This window comes from Buteo buteo, chromosome 3, assembly GCF_964188355.1.
Source record: "Buteo buteo chromosome 3, bButBut1.hap1.1, whole genome shotgun sequence".
NCBI classification, from domain to species: Eukaryota; Metazoa; Chordata; class Aves; order Accipitriformes; family Accipitridae; genus Buteo; species Buteo buteo.
The window spans coordinates 12,956,891-12,978,697 of NC_134173.1; the positions used below are offsets into that span (position 1 = coordinate 12,956,891).

Genomic DNA, 21,807 nt, shown 5'->3' on the forward strand with positions numbered 1-21,807 from the left:
GCTTCAAGGTCCAGATCACAAAGCTGAAGTTCTTGCAGTTAAGACAGTCTACCATGTAACCTTATGGAAAAATAGGTTTTGATTTAGTTAGTATAACCAAACTCATTATGCTAAACCAAAGCCTGTTTTACAAGTTAAAAACAGTTTCAAATTAGGAAACATTGTGCTCAGTAAGCCTAAAATGGATTGCCACATAGTTGAAAGTCAGGGCTGTGTTTTTAATGTTCATGCTATTGTTTCCCAGTACAGCAAAAATGAAGAAAAGTGACATTTTAAAAGGCAGTTAGGGCTTATTCATTTAAGGATAATAGCTTGTAATAACTCCAGCTGCTCTTTTAAGTGCATATTCCATACCAAGATGCACTGTCATGGATTTTGCTAAAACACAAGAAGTCTAGTGAGCAACAAGGTATTACAAGCCAGAAGTCTGCATTCTCAATTTTGCAGCACTTTCATCCTGTGGACAAGTGATTGTAAAATGCGTGTTGTAGATCTCCCTCCATTCTTGGAGTGGGAGAACTGGAAGTACAAGCCATCTAGACTTGTGAAAAGCAGCATGCCTCTGACCAAGAGATTTCCAAATTTCCTATCAGGAATCAAGCTCTTATTCCACATTAGAAAACAGGACAGAAGAATGTGTTTTGCTTTTGTGACATATAGATATCCCCCCCTGCCTTTTTTTGCCCCAGCTGCCTACTTACGCAGTCACCTTTCCTCCTGCAAGTAACCCTCCCAGGCCCCCAGAATTAGTTTCCAGGAAACCACTGCTGCTGACTTCAGTTAATTAAGCAAGGGAAAAAAATAGCTAAGTGAGGATATACAGATCTTCTCTCATATTTAATAAAAGTCCAGCTTTCAAATATAGCAGAGTTATGCAGTTCCATCTATTTTGTCTTGAAGGGCATCTGGACAAGAAAAGCAAAATTACCCTGGGGGTGGAGGGCACAGAGAGAGTACAAAGGTGATTCCACTGCTTTCACTTTAATATTTGAAGGTGTTTAGCATACTTTGACATAATTCAGATAAACAGAAGCTTGCAAAAAACTCTCACCAGTTGACAGCCACATGCCATTTGGGTCAGCTGGCAGTAAGCTGGGCTCCTACCTGGTTTACACCTAACAGCCAAATAGCAGACAAGTAAAACGTGGGCATGAAAAAGAAAAGAACATCTTGAAGCAATAATCTAAGTAGTAAATAAGTCTAAGCTAAGCAGGCATGTGTTGGTATCCCTGATAGGCCCAGCCAAGATTCAGCCACTTATCAGATTAAAGAAGTTTGTAACCACATTCCTTTTGATAGCCTTGCTTATAAATAGAGCTGGCACATCTCTACTCTGGAAAATTGGAGACTGTAGCCATTCACATTTGTAAAGCTCTTCCAGGCATAGCTCCATCCCAGAGAAGCCATAGAGACTGCAGGCAGACACCACAAGGAAGAAACTGCAGAATCAGCCAGAACATTTTTCCAGTGCTTACCATTGCATGGGAGTTACTTAGCACAGTAAAAACACCTAGCAGCTAGACCTAGGCTAACCAAAGCCCTCTGAAAGACCTGGAGTCTTGCCCTCCTCCCAGCTGTACTTCCCCATAACCAGAGATTGGTCTGGCAGTCAAGGCAGTTCACTTAGGAATCTTTTAATGAGCATCAGCTGAGGGTCATTAATTAAACAAGCTTTCGTGTCATATATTAACTGAAGCTGGCCAAGCCTTTCAGTAAACTAACAGGTAAAAAGCAATGCTATGAAGTTCTGCATGGAAAACACCAACAGCCTTTGTACACCCAGCAGATGGTGCTGCGAGGTTCTGTGCTTCACTGATACATTTTGGTTTTTGTGTTTAGCTCACACTTTGTCACCTGTAGTGTATGACAGTGCTGCTATTCTAACAGATTGGGCTAAGCAAACTTCATGTGATGCACAGCCATCCCAAGATGCAGCAAACCAGACCTCTGCATCAGATACTAGTTTTCTAGAAGTCTTCAAGGAGTCAGCTCTGAAGCAGCCAGGCTACAGAAAGGAGCTGGCACCACTAGTCCTTTTTGCCTGTGTTGTTCATTCAGGCCAAGCACTACTGCTTTTGTAGTGACCTTAGGTGGGGACAAGGGAGGTTACAGCTAAAGCAAGCTCCACTGTAGCAAAGTAACAGATACTGACTATTTCCAGCTTTAAAATTATACACCTAAACAAACCCGAAACCGCACTAATCTCATAAAGGAGCCATTACTTCAGCAACTTACTCCTGTATGCTTAAATAGGCCCCTGCATTTTGCTCAGGCCAAAGTCCCATTTTAATCTCCTTTTCACAGGGCTCTGGCACTCACCCCATGCCAAAATATTTCTGCTGTCTATGCAATAGGATCTACTTCCCAGCCTCTTCTACAAACCCCTTAACACACTTTCTCCTGCTTTGGACGTCCTTCACAACTCTGCCATGCTGTACTTATTCAGGAAGTGCAGGATCTGATGCAGTGTCTTGAGTGCAGAACTTGGACAATTAAGTGATTGTCAAGAAATTACTTACAAATTAAATAGGACAACTACAGACACACTCATTTTCTGAACATAGTTCATGACATTATCAGCTTCCTTACTCCCCACATAAGCTTTCTTGATATTGTGAGAAACTAGGATTGCCTAAGTCCAGGAAATAGATTCTTTTAAGTTTTGATGCTTTTCAAATTGATAGAAAATTAGCAATATGAATTCACCAACAGCCAGGGAATTGTCTTTTTGTGTAAGTTACCCCATTTAGAGAAGTCTGAGGTGTCATTTCAGTAACTGAAGCTGCTTTAGACACAGACTGCTAGGACTAGTTATCCTGTATAACTAATTGATCTCAGCACACAGATGACCTTCAAATATTCAGGCATGCCAGTCTTGTCCTACGTACAGGCCACATGCTGTATCAGGGTAGTTCCACTGTCACCGAAAGGTGAGAACCTGGCAGCCCACTACCCAGTGTTTGTGCAGATGCTTGGTGCTAGCAAGTACCAACACAGGCATCTGACATGGGTCTCAGGCTGTACCCAGCTGTAAGTGCAAAGTTTAATGGTACCAGGTTATTTCCAGCCATCAGCTTCCATGACAAACCAAACAACAAAACAAACAAGGCAGAGAAGCTTCACAGTGAGAACAGAAGACTCCTCCTTGACCCAAGAGCCATCCAGTATTAAGACTCTAGATCAAGCAACAGTGAAAACCAAAGACACTCTTGCCTTCTGCCCCCCAAGGCAGGAAGCATCACATGCTGCTCACCTATTTGTCAGACTACAGGACTGCTCTGTGCTCTCAGGCACTTCTCAGAGCAAAGCATCATCACCTGATATACTTACCTAGCTTAGCCTGCTAGCACTGGTCAGGGAATTCACAAACACTGAGCCAAATCCAGTTCAGATTAGCACACATTTAAGAGGGTTTGTTTTTTTTTTTGACGTAAAACCAGAAGTGTTGCAGTTGAATGTTTCCAAAAGACAGCTGGAAGTTGAATGTCAGTCAGTAGTTGCAATGAGTGATGCTCTTCTCTCCCCACTTATGCCTACAAATTCCACCCACTCCCTTGCAGTATCATCAGTTGTGCTACAGTGTGAGGACCTGGTTTACAGAGCCAAAATGGAACATTTTCTGAGCTTGTTTTCTCTCAGGAGAGCAGGATTTAGCAACATCTGCTTCAAGTCAACAAGCCGTTATGGAGCCAGAGCCTAAGGAATAAAAATTTGGATTCCCAGGAAGTACAGTCTGTGTAGCCATGTTGCTCTCCTGCCTCTGTAACCATAGAAGAGTTCCTCTCAAGTTACCTGAAGTTGCTTTCCCTCCCAAGTCACTATTTAATCCTTAGAGACCAAGAGCCAAACTCTAGAGCATGATTATTTATTGTCCTTTTCAGGGTGTACAAAGGTAGCTTTACAAAAAGATGGCCAGTAGTCATTACCACAGTGAATTTTGTTACAACCTAATTCACTGTAAACTGAAACCTGCAGGCAGGTATAAACTGTAAGAGACAAACTGCTCTTCCAAATCACTGAGTCAGCAAGACAGATGCCTCACTACAGCTTGAACACATTCCAGTATAGCCCTATAATCTGTCACTTTGACTACTTCCAGGACATATCCAGGAATAAGAACCTTAAACTTGGCTAGCAGTTCTGCAACTCATGTGGCTGCTTAAACAATTGAGAGCAAACCATTCTTCCTACTTTACAGGAAAAGTAGATGGATACAGCAAACCACAACTTTGAAGTGACACAGAGGGGACAAAGATGCAGTTCAGGACTGCTGGCCAGATAAAGAATAGTCTGTGTCATTTGAAGTAAGCATTTAAAGAAATATTTTTGGTATACAGTGTTCTTTGTCAAGTGGAACTGCATGCTTCCCTCTCCCCCACCAAAGCAGTGGAGTGTTGGTAAAAAGGGGAGCCATGTAAGACTTGGTAATTGATGACATTTAAGAAAATTCAGACTTCTGATCCATGAGCCAGAAGGTAAGGTGTCTTAGTCCTTCAGCTGGGAGACTTCATAGAGGTATGCACCAAGCATCTTCACCCCTTGGATGTAGTTGTACCTGGGAAGAAGATAGCTTCCATTAGCATTGTCTTAGCTTGAGCTGTATTTCTAGTAGCTGTGCATTTTGCAGTAGCAGTCCTATGCAGGCAAGAGATGCTACAGGCACCAGGTACTACTGCCAACCTCCCTGGAATCTCCTCTGGCACGAGAAATGCCACCCTTGGGGTAGGGGAGAGTAGCCAAGCTTGGAGACCAAAGTATAAAAACTGCTTCTGATTTCAAGTGTATAAAACTAGAAGCAGTAATTGGATCAAGATTCAGCTACAGACCAGTTACCCACCCAATCATCCTCCACTAGGGAAAAACAACACTTTGCCTTCCAGAGACTTTGAGAAAAGCAAAAGCCCAATTCTTCTTGCTCCTTTTCATAACACATGCCAAGACCAGCAGTAAACTCAGCCTGGCACAGGGATAAATGTTCTCTTACCTATTTAGCTTCTCATTTTGAGAGTGGGCACCATCATCTGCAGCTCCAACAGGAAGCAGCATGACATTCTTGCCTGTTGCTTCTTGAAAAGTAAGGGTAACAGGAATGCTTCCTCCCTCCCTCGTCAGGTCTGGTTCAACTCCAAAAACTACAAAGTGACATTCTAGTCAGTTTGGAATTGTATTTGTTTTTCCAATACAGATCCTTACTGCTGCTTAAGCAATCAAGTACCAGCCACTTCTGCACCACGTGCTGACCAAATCTTGCTCCATTTTAATCAGCCAGACCACATAGGTTGCAGAATTGTGGCATTTGTCTCCCAGATGTAGTGCTGGAGTACTGTCACTTTTGAAGGTCAGTTACACAAATAACACTTCATCTGAAAGCCTGTTTGTACTCCAACACAGAAGTTGGATTTGCTCTAGTTGCCCTACACAATCTAGTTGTCCTAGCATAACTGATTAAGAAGGATGCTAAGATGACTAAATTTTGAGGGCTTTGGCCAAGTGATCTGAACTGTCAGTCTCACCCTTATGCAAAAGCAGCACCATACCAATGGACTTGTTCCAGTGTAGTAGGAATTAGCTTGATATCAAGTTTCCTTCCTTCCTGTACCTCAGACTTGAGTTTAAGGATTGCGCACAACATGCTTCCTTACTGAGCCAAGCTTATTCTGTAAGTGCAGAACACTGCAAACATGACCTCCTCAGTGTTTCTTGAGGTGCTAGAACAAGAGGTTTTTAGTCCTCCCAGTGCCAAGTGGAAAACCTACTGACCTGTCTTCATGGCCTTCCTACCAGCCATGTAGTGGGGATGGTTGAAGTCTGACACCCAGGGTTTTCCACCATGGCCTAAGTATACTCTGAATTTGTTGGGGCTCTGCAGCTCTGCAAACTTTTTGCTCACATAGTCTTCAACCTGTAAGAAAGATTGAAGAGTTATCTACTGTTAGCATTTGTATGAACACTGGTAAAGACTGTATACTAAAAGCATCTTAGGGACTTGCAGGTCACTACTACTGTGCAGCAATACTTTCCTTCCTATTACTTCATATTATTCCCATGTAACTCTGCTCTGAAGAGAGAGTACCTTCTTTAGGCAAGTTAACAGTATACTGTAGAACAGTTAGCCAATATGTCAAACACTTATGCTTTTGAATATGCACTTTGGGCAATCCAAGTGCCCTACAATTAATTTAGCATTTACTCCTGAGCCCTTTCTTTGCGTTATTTGAGAGAAATTGAATAGCCAGGCCACAATGGTCCAGTGTGGGACCATACAGGAATTCTCTCAATTATCTGAGTTGAGGTGCAGAACAGGGAAGATGGTAACAGAGTAAATAACCAGAACTGCTTTAGAAACCAGAAATATTCTTTGCCCAGGCATGCAGAACAGGAGAAGTTTAGAGACACTAGTTGTTTTGAGACCATCAATCCATCTCAACATACGTGTTTTGTTACTTCTTCAGGAGTCATGTTTGGCACAAGCCGGATTGAGAACTTGCCAATCACTTTCCTAGGAATCACAGTCTTAGCTCCAGAGGCTGAGAAGGCTCCTTCAATTCCATGAAGAGACAAGGAAGGATATCTCCACCTATGCATAAGGATATCTCTCTGCAGAGGCAAAGGGAAAGATGCAAGGTTACGTGACATTTGACAGTGTTCCCCAAAGTTATAATTTCTTCAACGTAATAAAGACTTTGCAAGAAACAGTGCTTTCTCCTACAGACAATGCAGCTCATTCAAGACCACTGTTATAAGCAGAAGCTGTTACTCCCATTAAGCACAAATGTTGGTACAACAGCTGGGTTTTCAGCACCTTAAGAGATTCAGTAACTCTAGTTTGGCTTTCTCCTAGTTCTATGGAACATGACCAGTCTGCTTCTGACAAGGACATAAATACCATTAAGGTGCTCAAACACAGTGTGTAGGAAGTGCTTTGGAAGCTCTGGTCCCCACTGCCTCAAGTCAGGCAGGTGCCTTCATCACTGAGTCACATGCTTATGAAGATCACAACTTTTCTAAAAGCCTCACCACTGTGCAGACTGAGGCATACAGTGTGTTCCTGCTTTTATATCATCAATTGTATTAAACTGACCCAACTCTGGGTTGATTAGAGTAAGCACTATTGGCTTTTTCAGATACACTTCTGCATTTCCTCCTTGTTGCCTTGGACACAGCTGTTCAGTACACTGGATACTGGAATTCAACACATTTGTGTCCTCTATAGACAGCTACAGTATCTCAAACCTGAAGTTCACTGTAGAGACTCAAGAGACTTGGAAATTATGGCCTTTATGTTAACAGTTTGTTTTGTTCCATGTACAATCTGCCTCTAATCATCTCTCAAAGCAAATTTAACTGTCACATTTCAAATCTCTCAAGCACACTGTTTCTCACTTGGAGATTACAGCCTTCTCCACCATCTCTCTCCTTAGCCCCAAGACCCTTCTTGCATGCCTGCAGCTTAGTTGGAACTCCCTTGGGTCTAGCAAATACTGAACAGCTTTAGTTCAGTATCATACATAAAAAGCATCTGGCCAGCTCCTCATTATAAGCTATATTTCATCATTACCTTATAAGAAAAGGCTAAAAAAAAGGAAGTCTGCATGCTCCCAGTTGATACAAACCTGAACATGTAAAGACAAGGTTGAGGATATAAAACTGTTACTCATACCCAAGTTGTGTGAAGTCTCCTCCTGACAGTACTAGGACAGAAGACAGACCTCTCACATGCAAACCTGTCTTTTACAATGCTTGTTTCTGCTTTTTATGATAGATGTATTTACATCTAGGGTTTAATGCTTTAAAGTTAGTAATACCTATACCTTGCAAGATTCAATGCTGTTAAAAGCATTCTTTTGGAGAGCTCCCAAGATGGAGACTCGAGAAGATCAGACATGAGTTTATTGAACTTGAGCCTGTTCAAAGATTTGGGCAGCTGCCTAGTTCATGGCTACAAAACAGTCCTTGCTTGCCAGGTGTAGGAAGGTGTTAAGTATGTCAACCTTAAGTTCATCACAGCTAGATCTCAAGCTGTTTTCTCACCTATATGAGAAGTCATCTCTATGACCAACTATATTTCTGGTAACCCACTGAACTTCCTACAGATGTAGAAAATCAGATGCTTTATGGTATGTCAGATGTGGTATCTGACCTCTAGAAAAGTGCTAGCAATTCTTATCCAGCATTAAGAGAACAGCAGTAGGTAAAGAAAGTTCTGTACAACTTTGAAATGCTACTTATAGACTAAGGAGCCAATTTAAAGTTATCTAGACTGCTTGCCTTAAATATGCCTTTAACCTAGACTAAGTTTCCAAGCACCTAACTCTTTGCAGAGGAACTGCGAGTGTTAAGTATACAGTCAACTGTACAATAGGTAAAGTTATCTTCAAGGCAATCTCACCATTTTAAAGACAGATGAATTCTCTGCCTAAATTACACAATACTACTACACAAACATACACAGAAGCTTGTTTCTGTCTTCTACTAATATAGATAGCTTGAACTAACACAGCTAACCAGGATAGAGAGGAGTAGAGTATACCTTTGTATCATGCAATAGTTTTGTTGCTCCTACATCTTTTGCATATTCTTCCAGGTCAAAATCAATCTTCCCATATAGTGCCAGCTCCTCATCAGTAACAGGTGCCACTGCTTCATTAATGCCTGGGATGAGGATTTTCCCTTTCTTGTCTATAAGAGAACCTGTAAACAAGAAGCACCTAATATCAGGATTCAAGCAGAAGAAACAGTATGTCATTGCTGGGAACACTATCAACGGGAAATATAAGTCTTTGCCTTCTGAAAACTCTAAATGTAATGAAATTCTGATCTTTACCTCCCACAGCCTGTACCACTGAGCATGGAAGGCACCTATGGAATTTACTGCTCTCCAAAATGTCAAAATGTGCACTTCCTTGCAACTGTAATTCTACTGCTACATGTTTAGCTGGCTGTTTGAAGGCAGTATTCCCAAGGAGTTCAGTGTGGCATCCATACAAGAGTTTGAAAAAATGAGCTGATTTAATTAGCTTACAAGTTTGCAGCAAGATTTTAGGGGAAGCTGAAGTAGATCGAGAACTTCCGGGCAAGACCTTCATCTTTTTTCTGTATCTAAGCCATCAGCCTTGCATACCTGACAAGCACTATTTCGTTGGTCATTGCTTCACTAGTATAAGCAGCCCTTAAGAATCCCCCTCACTGCAAACTCACTCATGCTTTAATGGCTCTTACTCCCATTTTAGATGCAGTCAGTGAAACCTGCTTTTGCTTACCCATTAGCGTAATGAGATCTGTCATGGCCTCATGTACTGAACCACCATAAACTCCAGAGTGAAGGTCTTTGTCACTACATTCCACCTGGTTTGAAGTAAATTAAGAATCAGGTTAATTTTAGCATGAAGATACTGTCAAATGCACAGAAGAGACTTTTATCCTAGCTTTTTGTTGCACATATTTTGGGAATGCATCTGTTTCTGAACCCAGACCGCTCAGTTGTAGCACATTAAAGCAGATATGCTTTTTACTGCTCTGTTGAGTACAAGCCCTTAGTACTGACTGCCCCAACCTCAGGGACTTCCGTGGTGACATCTCTTCCTGCACTCAAGGAAATATCTGCATGAAGATATCTATGCCATGAGATAATCCTTCAGTGAAGGTGCTGGCTTATCTTGCTTATTAGTAGAAACTGTTCTACTGAAGTCATCAGTTTCACCTTTTCTGAAGAAAAGCTATTGGCATGAGAAAAAGCTACAACTCGAGTAGAAAATTCAGTTTCATACTGGTTTTCCACTGTATTTCAGCACTTACCTCTATGAAGTAGTAGCAGATACCCCTCAAGCCATAGGTGATACAAGGCTTCTTCTTGCCTAGCCAGTAGTTATCAGAAATGCAAACATAATCCACATCTTTGAAGAAAGTCTCTCTCTGAGAAAAAATGAGTTCATCAAGGCCTTCAGATCCCGATTCTTCCATACCCTCTAGGCAGAACTTAACATTTACTGGAAACTCCTTTGAAAGTGAAAAACAAGAACAGATTTAAGTATGTGAAAACATTGGACTCCAACAATCAGTAATTTTCATGTCACGTACAAAGAATAATAGACATGGGTAAATTAGTTCCATGACAGTGGAATTTGTTAATTATACACAAAGTATTACAAAGTTTGGACTGCGCTTATACCACCCTTCATTTGCTGGAATTCAAACTCTTCAAAAAAGTTTTAACTAAGCTTTAGAACAACTTGTTCCCAATCCTCTTAACTGTGGGAATGCAGCAGAAATCTGTTGCCAAAAGGTAAGTCACAGGGCTAGGAAAACTAGTAGTAGCCACAGAAATCGCATGACAGTAGGAGAGACAGAGCTACTGTCTATCCAGTCTACCATGTTCTATGCCTTGACAGCACTTGAGAACTGGTAATTCTTCTAACAAGTAATAGTAATTTGTCTTGCAAGATAAAGCAGACACCCTAAGCTATTTCTGATTACACTTCTTGAACAGAAACAGCAAAGCTCCCAGTTTAGTGTTACTAAATTAATCTCCTCTTAGAGTTCAGTGGCAGTGAGACATTAAGCTTTGCTAAAGGCCAAGCTAATTTGACATCCTTACATGAAAGTGATCACATTTGATTATTTCTCCTGCTCCAGATGCTTGCATATGTATTTTCCTTTCTACACATTTTGTTAGAGCAAAAAGGTTTAAAGTCCAATCCAAGCATCTACAAGATTAACTTGTCAGCAAGTCAGCTCAACCCTACTGGGACATCAGGGATTTCACAGGACTATTGCATCATTCCTCCCATCAGCTGAATAAGCAGGCTTGCCTCACAAGGGTTTGTGGTTTGGATAACATTTACTGCTAGAGTCAGCTATATGTAAAAAAGCAGGATACATTTTGGGCACACACCTGGTTAGTTTGTTTATAAGCCTCCAAGGCATTCAGCCAGGCAAGCACTGGACCTTTGTCATCTGTTGATCCTCGCCCATACAGCTTTCCTGTAGAAACATGATACAAAGTGACTGGTGTTGAGAAAAATTAGGATGAAGCTTCAGTCATCTGGTACCTGCAGGAGAAAACATCTTTTTGGATAAGCTTTTTAGCCCTGCTTACATTAACTTTCATTTCTGATTCTTCTGAAGTAGCAGTTTTACATCCTGCTTCATACACCCATGCAAGTGGGATAGGTACAGGACTGCAATAGTTCTCCCAGTTCCAGAGCTACCCCACCTCTTCCCCCAGCTGCTCCCTGGACAGGGGCTGAACATAAGCCTGGAAAAGATGTAACTGCATTGGGCTATGTCATTCCCATATCCTTCACAATATCATTTTCTACAAACACAGCTGTAAGGGTATAGAAACAAGATACCTCCTTTTAACAGAAACCTACCCAGTATTAGCTTCAATTCAGTAATTCTTTGTTTGAAGAGTAAGAATTCAGTAGCTAGCGACCAATCACTTCTCTGGATTCTCCAGATAAAAGTGAATCTCCCCAGAAAGGGCTTTAGTCAGACAAGTTTTACAGGCTACAGGGAAGGTCCCAGGAAATGCAGCACGTGGGATCACAGTAGAGGCAGGTATCACTGCAATCAAAGCTGTGGCTACAACCCCTAAGCACTAGGTGTAACCACAGTGACAGAACAGGCCAGACAGCTTGCAAGGTAAGGAACCATTAGTAAATATGCCTCTTACACTGCCAAGCTGCACAGGATTAAGCCACAGCCTGAGACAAGTCTAGCTCTTACTATCAGATGAGATAATCCAATTTAATAACTTGGACTGTGCTGCCTATGACCAGGTGCCCAAGTAGAAATACTAGTTACCACAGATACATCTTTTCTTGGCAATGATTAACACTTACGCAACAAGAATGGTTAATGGCCTTCTATTCATGTGACTTTTGACACCCAACACTGAGCAAATGAAACAAGAGGGTGTTGGTAGCACCAGCTTTCAACAGAAGTGAAAGTTTTAGTCTCCTCTTAGCTACTGGCGATGTGTTGTTTCAACAGGAGTTACTGCACAATTTCCTTATTCCCCAGTTTTGGGAGAGGTACACCTGTGTGGGCACTAGCTCTGTAAAACACAGCTTCCGCAGTACTCATTGTAACACAGTACACAACCACAAGGCAACCCAGGGAGGATGCTGTACCACTCCTGTCTCCAGGCATAAGCTGTGTTGAGTGTTTGTCCCCTGTAGTGGTTCAAAATCCCTGCAGTCTGACATGACCTTACAGGCTGCAAGTTGTGAACAGCACAAGAAACTAGTTCTAAAAAGCTTTCTGGCAACAAATTTTTACCATGGAAGGCAGCAGTTAAGACTTTGCTACAAGGAAGATACATGCAGATAAATACAGCCTAGACTATCAGAAAAGTAAACAAGCCCTGAAAGCATCTGAGATGTTGCAGGTCTACTTGCTTACCACTTTCCCCTCCTGTGTATTTTCTCAACAGTATTAAACAAACACCCATATCTGTTCTTACTGCCCCTCCTCCTTCCAGTCAAGGGTATACAACCTTAGACCAGTTGAGAAATACCATACTCATTAAAGAAGTGTTCAGTTTGTGAAGTTCACCAGTCTTACCTTCTCTTTCTACCAGTGTGAAGGGCTCACTATCCCAGCCATCCTCTAGTGCTGCTGGTTGAACGTCCAGGTGACCATATACACACACTGTCTTTTTGCGTGGATCTGAGCCAAGTATTCCCAGAACAATTGGCGGTAGAGGGATCTCTGATCCATCAGGCAGCTAGAAATAGGAGACAAGAAGTTTTATTCTAATGTGGAATGTCAGTGCCACAGTGCCACATGTTTATCAGATGAATCAATTACTTTAACATTATAGAGTTTGAGATTAGGGGCATAGACAGCTAAACAAAACTAAGCTACCTAACTGATTGCCAGAAGCTGTGTCCCAATGAAGGCATGACAGCACCATGCCAGTAAGTTTCCTGACAAGGCCCAGTAATAGTCAACGTGTTCCAAGCCACTCAGAACTGTTAGCTTTAAAGTAAGTCCTACATCAAATTTCAGCAGAGCAAGCTGTCTCCATGCCAAACTGCCATATCTAATGCTGACCTAAGCATGTGATAAACTCCATTCAATATTGCTGCATTGCTTGTCACTGCACTTTCATCCTGTCCACAGTACAGCTCTAGACAAAAATTTCCTGACAGTATCACTGAGTATATAACACATGCCTACACCCAAATAAGATCAGCATAACAGCTGTATTTCCCTATACCAGCCTATGCTGTTAAGCAAAGGGCAGGGTAGTGCTGATGAACTTGGTTCAAGAGTTGAACTCAGCCTAGTTCTTTGGAATACCCCATAAGCAATTATCACATGCTATTCTCAGTCAGCATGTATTTCCCTTCCAGTGAGAACATACTCCTAGACACTGGAGATCAAGATCAGCTTTGACTTTTTGCTCATATGGGCTCCAAGCTCCAATTTTTTATCAACAGGTTACATGGTCCTTGGCCAGCTGCAGTTCAAAGCAATTAAAGCATTATTACACTTACAGTAATCAGTACACAGTACAAACTGCTGTGCAGCAGTAACCTAAGTTAGATCAGACAAGATCACCAGTTGCTTTACATTGTACATTGCTGCTATATCAATAAAGGACATAATACAGACTAGTTTTGTCTATACTTAATATAAAACTAAATACTAAAGTTAACTTTAATCTAGCTGCAAGAGTTTTTTAAATAGAAGTGTTACTTGTAATAAAGTCTTTAAAATCAGTTCTTGCCCCCAGAAAATTACACTGATGAAAGGAACAAGTTAGTCTCTGAACTAACTGAAACACTTTTGATGGGATTTTAGGCTGTAGGTTGTAGCAGAGCTAGAATTATCCTACAGATTCCCTCCCAAGAGGGCACATGAAGTCAGCTGCTTCCCTGCTGGGACCTGTAGTGCTACGAACAAGTGTATTCCAGTTGCCAAAAGCAAGAACTGCTCAGAGAGCCCCGATATACATAGATTTCACTCAGCAGTCATTAGGACCAATTACAATGACGATCATCTAAAACTAGCAAACACTCCAGTACAACAGGATTTTGAATGCCACTATCCAAATACTAGTCTAACAATTTTGGTATGCATCTTATTCTGTGACATGTAGTGACTAGGCACTTCAAAGGAGGACCATATCAAGTTCCCTAGGATGAAATTATCATTCACAAGCACACACATTTCTCAGGTGAAAAGCAGTCCAGATAGGATGTGTCCCCTTCTTATTTTCAGCTATTAAGGATCCTTCTGTATCTGGTAAGGGAGCAGTGCAATCTTGTGACAAATATAACACTTCTGGAAAAGCCTAAAAGTCTTTTGGAAGACTTATTGAAACTTCAGTCAATATCTTTAGAGTCTATGGACCTAGGGTCCAACACCAGCCTGCTGTTAAAAACATCTAACATTTGTTTGCAGGTGCTCTGTCCATGTTCAGTTAGAAAAGTATTTAAAATACATGTAATACACAGTCCAAAATGTAATACAACATGCTTAACTGATCTGGATCCCAAGGTTTACTTTATAAACAAAGGTTTTAACAGGACACTCAGACTGTGTGGCAAGATATTATCCCACACCCCAACAGGTTACTGCCTTTCTAGACCCCTACCCACAAGACCCTTGTGTGGGGATTCTGACCAGAAAATCATCAGACATCAGGGAATTAGTAATCCACATAGTTAGCCTGAGTTTACCCAAGCCTGTGCTGTGCTATGCTGCACATACAGCTTGGCCTTCCTGCCTGTGTTGTGCTGTGCGTATCCTTGGGCTGCAGGATAAACTTAGCCCGTTGACTGTAGCTTGCAGGCAGTTCCCACTTGGTACTAGTGATTATACCACCTGCATGTCCTTGTCTTTATCTAAAAGTGCAGCAAGAAGTTCTCATGTGGATATCCCTTCTGTTTGGATGTCAAACAGCCTGAATAAATAAAATGGGATAACATTTCCATGAATGGGGTCTGCACAGCATGCTGCACACTGATTGGATGCCCACTAGATACTGCACAGCTTGGGGTTCCCAGTATCTGAAGGGACATAAGATTATTTATACTAGCCTCTTTCTTTATAATGGTATCTCTAACAAACAGCATTTTAAATGATACTTTATGGAGTCTAAGTGCCTTTCTTACTGGGATCATAAGAAGCCAGCACCTCCTAATACAAAACACCTTGTCTTCTAAAGAGATTTCTACTAAATTGACATGGAGATGCTCACATACCTTTTGTTTCCCAATATCCATAAGTTTAGTTGTGCCTCCCAGTTGCTCAATATCCTTCGCAGCAACCTCCATCATGCGTCTGATTTCAGCCCTCTTCTCCGGCCATGCTGACACACTCTGGATTGCCACCCATTGAGCCAGCCGCTACAGAAAGACAGAAAAGCTAAAGGTTTTACTACACAGGAATTACAGCATGGGAGGCACTGTACAAATACAACACCTTGCAATTCAACTAATACTGTTTTAGTCAAGCTTAAACTTGAGGCAAATCAGCTCTGTCCTCTGCTCAAAGGAGTACTCTAACCATTAATACTACACTCAAAAGCTCTCTAAAACCTCACTTCCTTACAGTTGGCCCTGCAGTGTAGCACAAAGACTACAGATACGTAACATAAACTTCAGAGTATGACAGCCTGCACATATTGTGCCTTTCTGGTTGCCATTCTTTAAGTATCCAGAACCAGCTAACATCCTTGAGACTTCAGCTTTTTCCCCCATACAAGATCAGCAAGAGCAACTGGCAGAAGTCAGGTTGGCATAGTTCTTGCCTGAGAGTTTACAGTGCTATACCACTGATTCCTTCACAGGTGAAAGGGATTGCAATACAAGGTGAAATTCAATAGCAGGCTAAACAGCAAAATACAGAAGGCAACCTGTCCCTCTGTACCCCAACATGAACAGTTTCATATGAGAAAGCTTTATTCCAGCCTTGTTTATATTTTTCCTCTCCCACCTCCAAAAGGGAAAGACAGTACCCAATTCAGCATTCAGGAACCAGTGTCAAACTTCTTTTACCTCTAAATAAGTCATTGCTTGCATTATACAGTAATAGAGCATTTCCTAATAAATCTACTATGGAGATTTAGGTCTTTGAACAGAACTGTGCCCAAACCTAAGAAAAAGTTTTCTGGCTTGACTGAAGTCAGTCACACTTCCTGCCTGCTCCCCCCTCTCCCCAATTACTTGGCATTACTCTATTATTGGACATATTATATAGGTGTAACAACAAGCTTGAAGTTGACCACCTAACTTTTAATATCCCATAGCTGTCTGTGCTGCAGGACAAAACTCAAAGAAAACTTACCTGAATATAGACATCCTGGTGTTCATCAATGTATTTAAAGAGGGTTTCAAGAGCAGACATTTTCTGACCAGAACAGTGCTGCTGAAGATTCTGTGACAGAAAAGTTATTTAGCCCTCACAGGTTTAAGAAGCAAGTCAGTTATCAAGCAGCCACAGAAGACTTTCATCTTACAACTGCTCATGCCACACACCAAGCTGTGCTAATATAAACCTTGAGGCCACTCCCTCACAAAATGACACAGTGAAGTGGCTAAACAAAAGTATATTTAATCTCAACACCACTGTTTCTGCCTCTCCTCCCAAAATAACTTTGGAAGTTAACCAAGCAAGGTTGTCTATAGAGATACTTCAATCAAGTCATGTACTTCACTGCAGAACTACAGGCAAAATGTTACTCAAATAAAATGCAACTTCAAAGAACAGATTTCATTATAAGAGTTCAACTAATAGTGTGCCACAGGCTTGAATGCTAGTAGCTAGGTACAAGAAAGGACCACACTATGCTCTGCAAAGGAGGTTAAAAGCAGGCAGCTTAAGAACCATGCTTTCTCCAGCTTTAAAGACCCAAGCTGCCACTCAGCCTTCCCAAACAAGTTCAGAGTTAAGCCACAGGAACAGAAACCAGCCCCAGCAGGCCATGAACAAATGGTCAGTGACTAGTTCAGTGCTACCACTTCCTTGTTTTGTTTTAGTTTCAACTGAAGTTCATGTGAGAAAATCCAAGACCTCTCCCCTCCTCAGTTTTCTGTCCTTCTTATGAGTCCAAACTCCACATTAAAAACACATACTGTCCACTCAACCAACAAAGTCAACAAGCTTAAACTTAGTTCTCAAGTTAGAACTAAAGATACAGCACCTCCTCTAAGCCAGGAAAACAAACGAGCTTTACAAATACGTCTCTGAAATCCAAGTGCCTGGACCGTGAGAAAAACTCCAGTGTCCATGTCATACACTGGACAAGCATGTTCAGCAACACCAACTACTGTGATTCAGTGTTTTGTTCAGTCAGCTTTATGCCAGATCCTTTAAACCTTTCTTCCACTTTTATGTGGAAGTCACAAGACAAGTGTATGATAGTTGTTAAAGCATTTGACTTTGTCTTAGGATTTCTTGAACAGCTGACTACTCTACATAGCTGAAATGAATACTTTCAAGCTGCAGGTTGTCCCACACAACATACTGCAATACAAGCACATCCGACCACCCCAAACCTACAGAAAACTTACAGAATGCACTTTCTTTCAAGCAGGGTTGTACTTACACAGATCACTGATGTCTGATATACAAAAATCTTTTGCTCACTGGAGATGGCTTCTATTTAATTTACAGCATCCATCAAGTTTAAATTTGGATAATGAGTTTTAAGCATCAGTTTGAACCACCTCAAACCACCAGACAGCTCAAGCATTCTCTTCAATAGTCATGAATGGTGAAAGTTGAATGCCTTCAAAAGGCCTATATAGACATAACCAAGTTAAAGCAATCTTTCTAACTGAAGCTTAGTTTCCCTAACAAAGCCACCATCTTCACATGCAGTTAGAGCTCAGACATGATTCACCCGGAGCTTTTCAAAGAACCCAGCACACAGGCATCAGCCCTGCACATCTGACCCTCCCCTTCACTCAACCAGTTCCTATACAACATCAGGGCTCTAGCTTCACAGCACAGACACAAAATACAACATATTACATGGAGACATATTCTGGCCAACATAAACAAGATCCGGACTACCTGATGAGTCAGGGACTACTTTAAGTATCACCTTAAACATAGTTAAATATTCTTAAAAATTAGAGGGGCACTGAATCACTCCAGTCTCATTGCAGAGTGGCAAAAAAGTCTGCCCCAGAAAGCTTCAAACTTGGAAAAGCAAATGCGGCTTACCACACAGCACAAGGCTGGATACCACTTCCCCTCCCCTCTTAAAAACAGAGCTAGAATTTCCTGTAGGTCCCTCAGACTGGAAAGCTGAAACCTTCCTACCTGCATAGAAGAGGGTCCAGGGTTCTACCTTTTCACAACACTGTAACAGTTGCATTATGGAATAAGATAACCCAAGGGACTGTCAGCATGCTGTGACAGCTTTGCTCTCCTTATCCACAGGCAAAATTAGTACCCAGGCGAGAGCATTTAATCGAGTTAGGAGAGAGAGGTCTGTAGCCAACCCAGAGCACTCGCCACCCTCCACATACAACCCCACGTCCACATCACAGGCCCCGCTCTTCGGGCTGAGGTTGGTCTAGAGGTCAGATCTGGGACTCCACAAGGTTTTGCAGCAGAAGGGAAAGTTCACCGCAGCCCCCAGAGAGGCGAGCCTCGGGGCTGGAGGGAGGCACGTCGCAGTTTCCTGAGGACAGGGCCAGGCTCACGGGGAGAGAGAACAAGCGCGGGGAAGGGGACGGGGCGGGGGGGCAGCGGCAGCTTCCCTCTGAGAAGCAGCAACGGCGCTTGCCGCGTCCCGGCAGAGCCGGCCGGCCCGGCGCTTCCTACCGCGGGACAGCGGGCAAGGCCCGGCCCGGCGCCTCCCCGCAAGGCCGCGGAGCAGAGGCCGGCGGAAAGGCCGGGCCCGGCTGGCCGGGCCAGCCCACCACAACGCGAAAAGGCCCCGACCCGACCCGGCCCGGCCCCCCCCGCCCCGCCGCCACTCACGCAGTCCCCGCCGTCCCGCCTCACGCTGACAGGCACCGGTTGCCGCCGCGGCGCCTTAAATAACCCTCGCGCCGGCCCCGCCCCGCGCCGCGGGCCGCGGCGGCGGCCAATCGGCGAGCAAGGAGAAGGCGGTCCGGCGGTTTCGCGCGGCCCCGGGGCGGGGCTTGGTGTAAAACGGGGCGGGGCTTGGTGCAAAACGGGGCGGGGCCAGCGCCCCCCGCCCAGCGGCCGCACCGAGGTACGGCGCCCCCGGGGTCCCGGTGGGGGCGGGGGGGTTCCCGGTGGTCGGTCCTTCCTTCTGTCCCGGTGGTCGGTCCTTCCTTCCTTCTGTCCCGGTGGTTTGTCCTTCCTTCTGCCCCGGTGGTCGGTCCTTCTGCCCGGGGGCATCCCCTCGAGGCGGTCGAGTGGTAACGACCTTCCCACTCTCCGGTGGAACGTGATGAGCAAGGGCATAAATAAGACGAGAGAATGATGAAAGGTAATAGGGGAGATAGCAAGGGAGAATATAGTAAAGTATAATATGGGAGTAACTGGGGAGATCTTGGCGAGAGCCTGTCTGGACAACTGAATTTCTCCAACCAAAGATGGGACTGTCCTTACCACCTGCCTACATTTGTGCTTTTCCTAGATTAAATAGATTTACCTGTGATTTAGACAGATTGGAAAAGGAAAGTGTAATATGAACGGTAAGATGCAAAAGTGAAGATGACCTAGTGAAGGGTTTCCTTACCTCCTAATGATGTTGGAAAGGCACAGAGTCATTCCAAGTGCAGAAAGGTAAAAGTTCAGGTAAGGCTATTGCTATTACCCTGCACCTGACCTAAATGAGCCAAGGCCTTAAAAGATGGGAACAACTAAAGCTGCTTCTGTTCATGAGTAATTGAATAGCTCTGATACATATAGCCGTTAACTGTGTGTGGATATAATAATTTAGTAATTAAATTTGGTTTATGGGCACTCTTAAAAGAAGTGTAAAAATGGTGGTTGGCCCCAGGCTGTAGTAAAAGTATTTGTTACCCACATTACTGGTTACTGGTACTGGTACTGAGGGAGGAGACTCACCAGTTGGTCAAATTTGTTGGGCAGTGTGGTCCTCAGTGCCACAAACATTAGGAAATGTGGTGATAAAATTTGCTGAGGGCACGAGGCCGGGAGATGGAGTCAGGACAGAGAAGGAAAATGGAACAGCGTGATGACCCTGAGGATCGCAGCAACAAAACCAAGACGAAATTCGATAACTGGGAGCGCATGAGCTGGAAACGGGTGAGAAGGAGCGGGGCATGCTAGCTGGTCATGGGAGGTCCGGGAGCTGCCGTGGGAGAGAACGACATAATTTGGGAACTGGTTGGGTGGTGCCTGGGGGGTGAGGTAAGTGCTGGGACCTTGCGCAAGGCTGCGGTGAGCGTTGTCCCACGTGGACTGCCGGGCACCGCTCCTGTCACCCACCGACCCTGAGCTGAAACGACAACAGGGGGTCTCTGGGGGGCCGCTCGGACGGTCAGAGAAATACAGAGTCTCTGGGCGTCCGAATTTGACCTAAGTAACCTACAGAAAAGACTGAGGAATGGCATGGTTTGCAAGCACGCTTCAGGCTGGGGTTAACGCACAAGGGGGAGGAAAATAGTTATGGAGAGTGGCTGTAAGGGCCTGAGGGCATCCATGCCTGTGGGAGCTGCTTTTGGCTGGGCTGCCAGCGCTTGGCCCCGCCAGAGCTACCCCGTGCTGAGCTGGGGATTCCCAGCGTGCCTGGCTCCTGGCTGGGGCGGTGGGACGGGTCCTGGCTGCCAGGTCCTGCCCCGACAAACCCCCGTGGGAATCCCCCACTGCTCCCGGCTCCCCCAGACCCTGGGGAGCTCCTGGCAGCACGACACCAGGCGCTGCTCTGTGCTGGTGGAAGAGTAGATGGACAAATCTACCGCCCAGGGACAAACGGAGCTTAGAAACTAGAATAAAGTTTCTGTCCACACTTGTATTAGGAAAATCCTTGCCCGGGAGCAATAGGAAAGAAAAAGATTTTAAAAGAAGGAGAAGAAACTGCTTCTAAAAAGCAGTTTGTTGCATTTATGAAAGGTATTATGTGACTGTTGTGGTTTAACCCCAGCCAGCAACTAAGCACCATGTGGCCACTCACTCACTGCCCCCCCCCCCCACCCAGTGGGATGGGGGAGAAAATCGGGAAAAGAAGTAAAACTTGTGGGCTGCGATAAGAATGGTTTAATAGAACAGAAAAGAAGAAACTAATAATGATAATGGTAACACTAATAAAATGACAACAGTAATAATGAAAGGACTGGAATGTACAAACGATGCACAGGGCAATTGCTCACCACCTGCCAACTGACACCCAGTTAGTCCCCAAGCGGCGATCCCCCCACCCCCACTCCCCCCAGTTTATATACTGTGCATGACATCCCATGGTATGGAATACCCTGTTGGCCAGTTTGGGCCAGCTGCCCTGGCTGTGTCCCATCCCAACTTCTTGTGCCCCTCCAGCTTTCTCACTGGCTGGGCATGAGAAGCTGAAAAATCCTTGACATTAGTCTAAACACTACTGAGCAACAACTGAAAACATCAGTGTTATCAACATTCTTCTCACACTGAACTCAAAACATAGCACTGTACCAGCTACTAGGAAGACAATTAGCTCTATCCCAGCTGAAACCAGGACACTGACATGACATGGGATGATTCCTGGTGACCTCTTTCCGTTCCCATGTTCCTATCTGGAAGTAATTCTTGGTACCTTTTTCCCATATGCAGAACAAACCCCACAAACCAAAAATACAAATCAAGGACACAACCTCCTCCAAATATAAAAGCATTAGGGAAGCATACAGTGAAAATATTTTGTATTGT

The 21,807-nt window shown here is 43.7% G+C and overlaps 1 protein-coding gene across 1 annotated transcript; it reads right to left on the bottom strand.

Annotated features, from left to right (window-relative positions):
* Nucleotides 1-3,851: 3,851 nt before the first annotated feature.
* CNDP2 (carnosine dipeptidase 2) lies at nucleotides 3,852-19,070 on the bottom strand. The gene is made up of 12 exons (XM_075022874.1): nucleotides 18,952-19,070; nucleotides 16,303-16,392; nucleotides 15,219-15,362; nucleotides 12,568-12,730; nucleotides 10,892-10,980; nucleotides 9,796-9,996; nucleotides 9,261-9,345; nucleotides 8,531-8,691; nucleotides 6,433-6,597; nucleotides 5,761-5,902; nucleotides 4,985-5,132; nucleotides 3,852-4,555 (listed from the first exon to the last, which is right to left on the bottom strand). The coding sequence occupies exons 2-12, from the start codon at nucleotides 16,360-16,362 to the stop codon at nucleotides 4,486-4,488; spliced, it is 1,428 nt and encodes a 475-aa protein (XP_074878975.1). The 5' UTR covers nucleotides 16,363-16,392; nucleotides 18,952-19,070; the 3' UTR covers nucleotides 3,852-4,485.
* Between the last annotated feature and the right edge of the window lie 2,737 nt (nucleotides 19,071-21,807).

What these genes read in the sequence shown, in the direction of transcription:
- CNDP2 (XM_075022874.1), bottom strand. Translation starts at nt 16,362, where the DNA reads ATGTCTGCTCTTGAAACCCTCTTTAAATACATTGATGAACACCAGGAT. An exon ending in TCTGCTACTACTTCATAGAG is followed by an intron (nt 9,346 to 9,795) that starts GTAAGTGCTGAA and finishes ACTTCAAACCAG; the next exon opens with GTGGAATGTAGTGACAAAGA. An exon ending in AGATCTCATTACGCTAATGG is followed by an intron (nt 8,692 to 9,260) that starts GTAAGCAAAAGC and finishes TCTTGTTTACAG; the next exon opens with GTTCTCTTATAGACAAGAAA.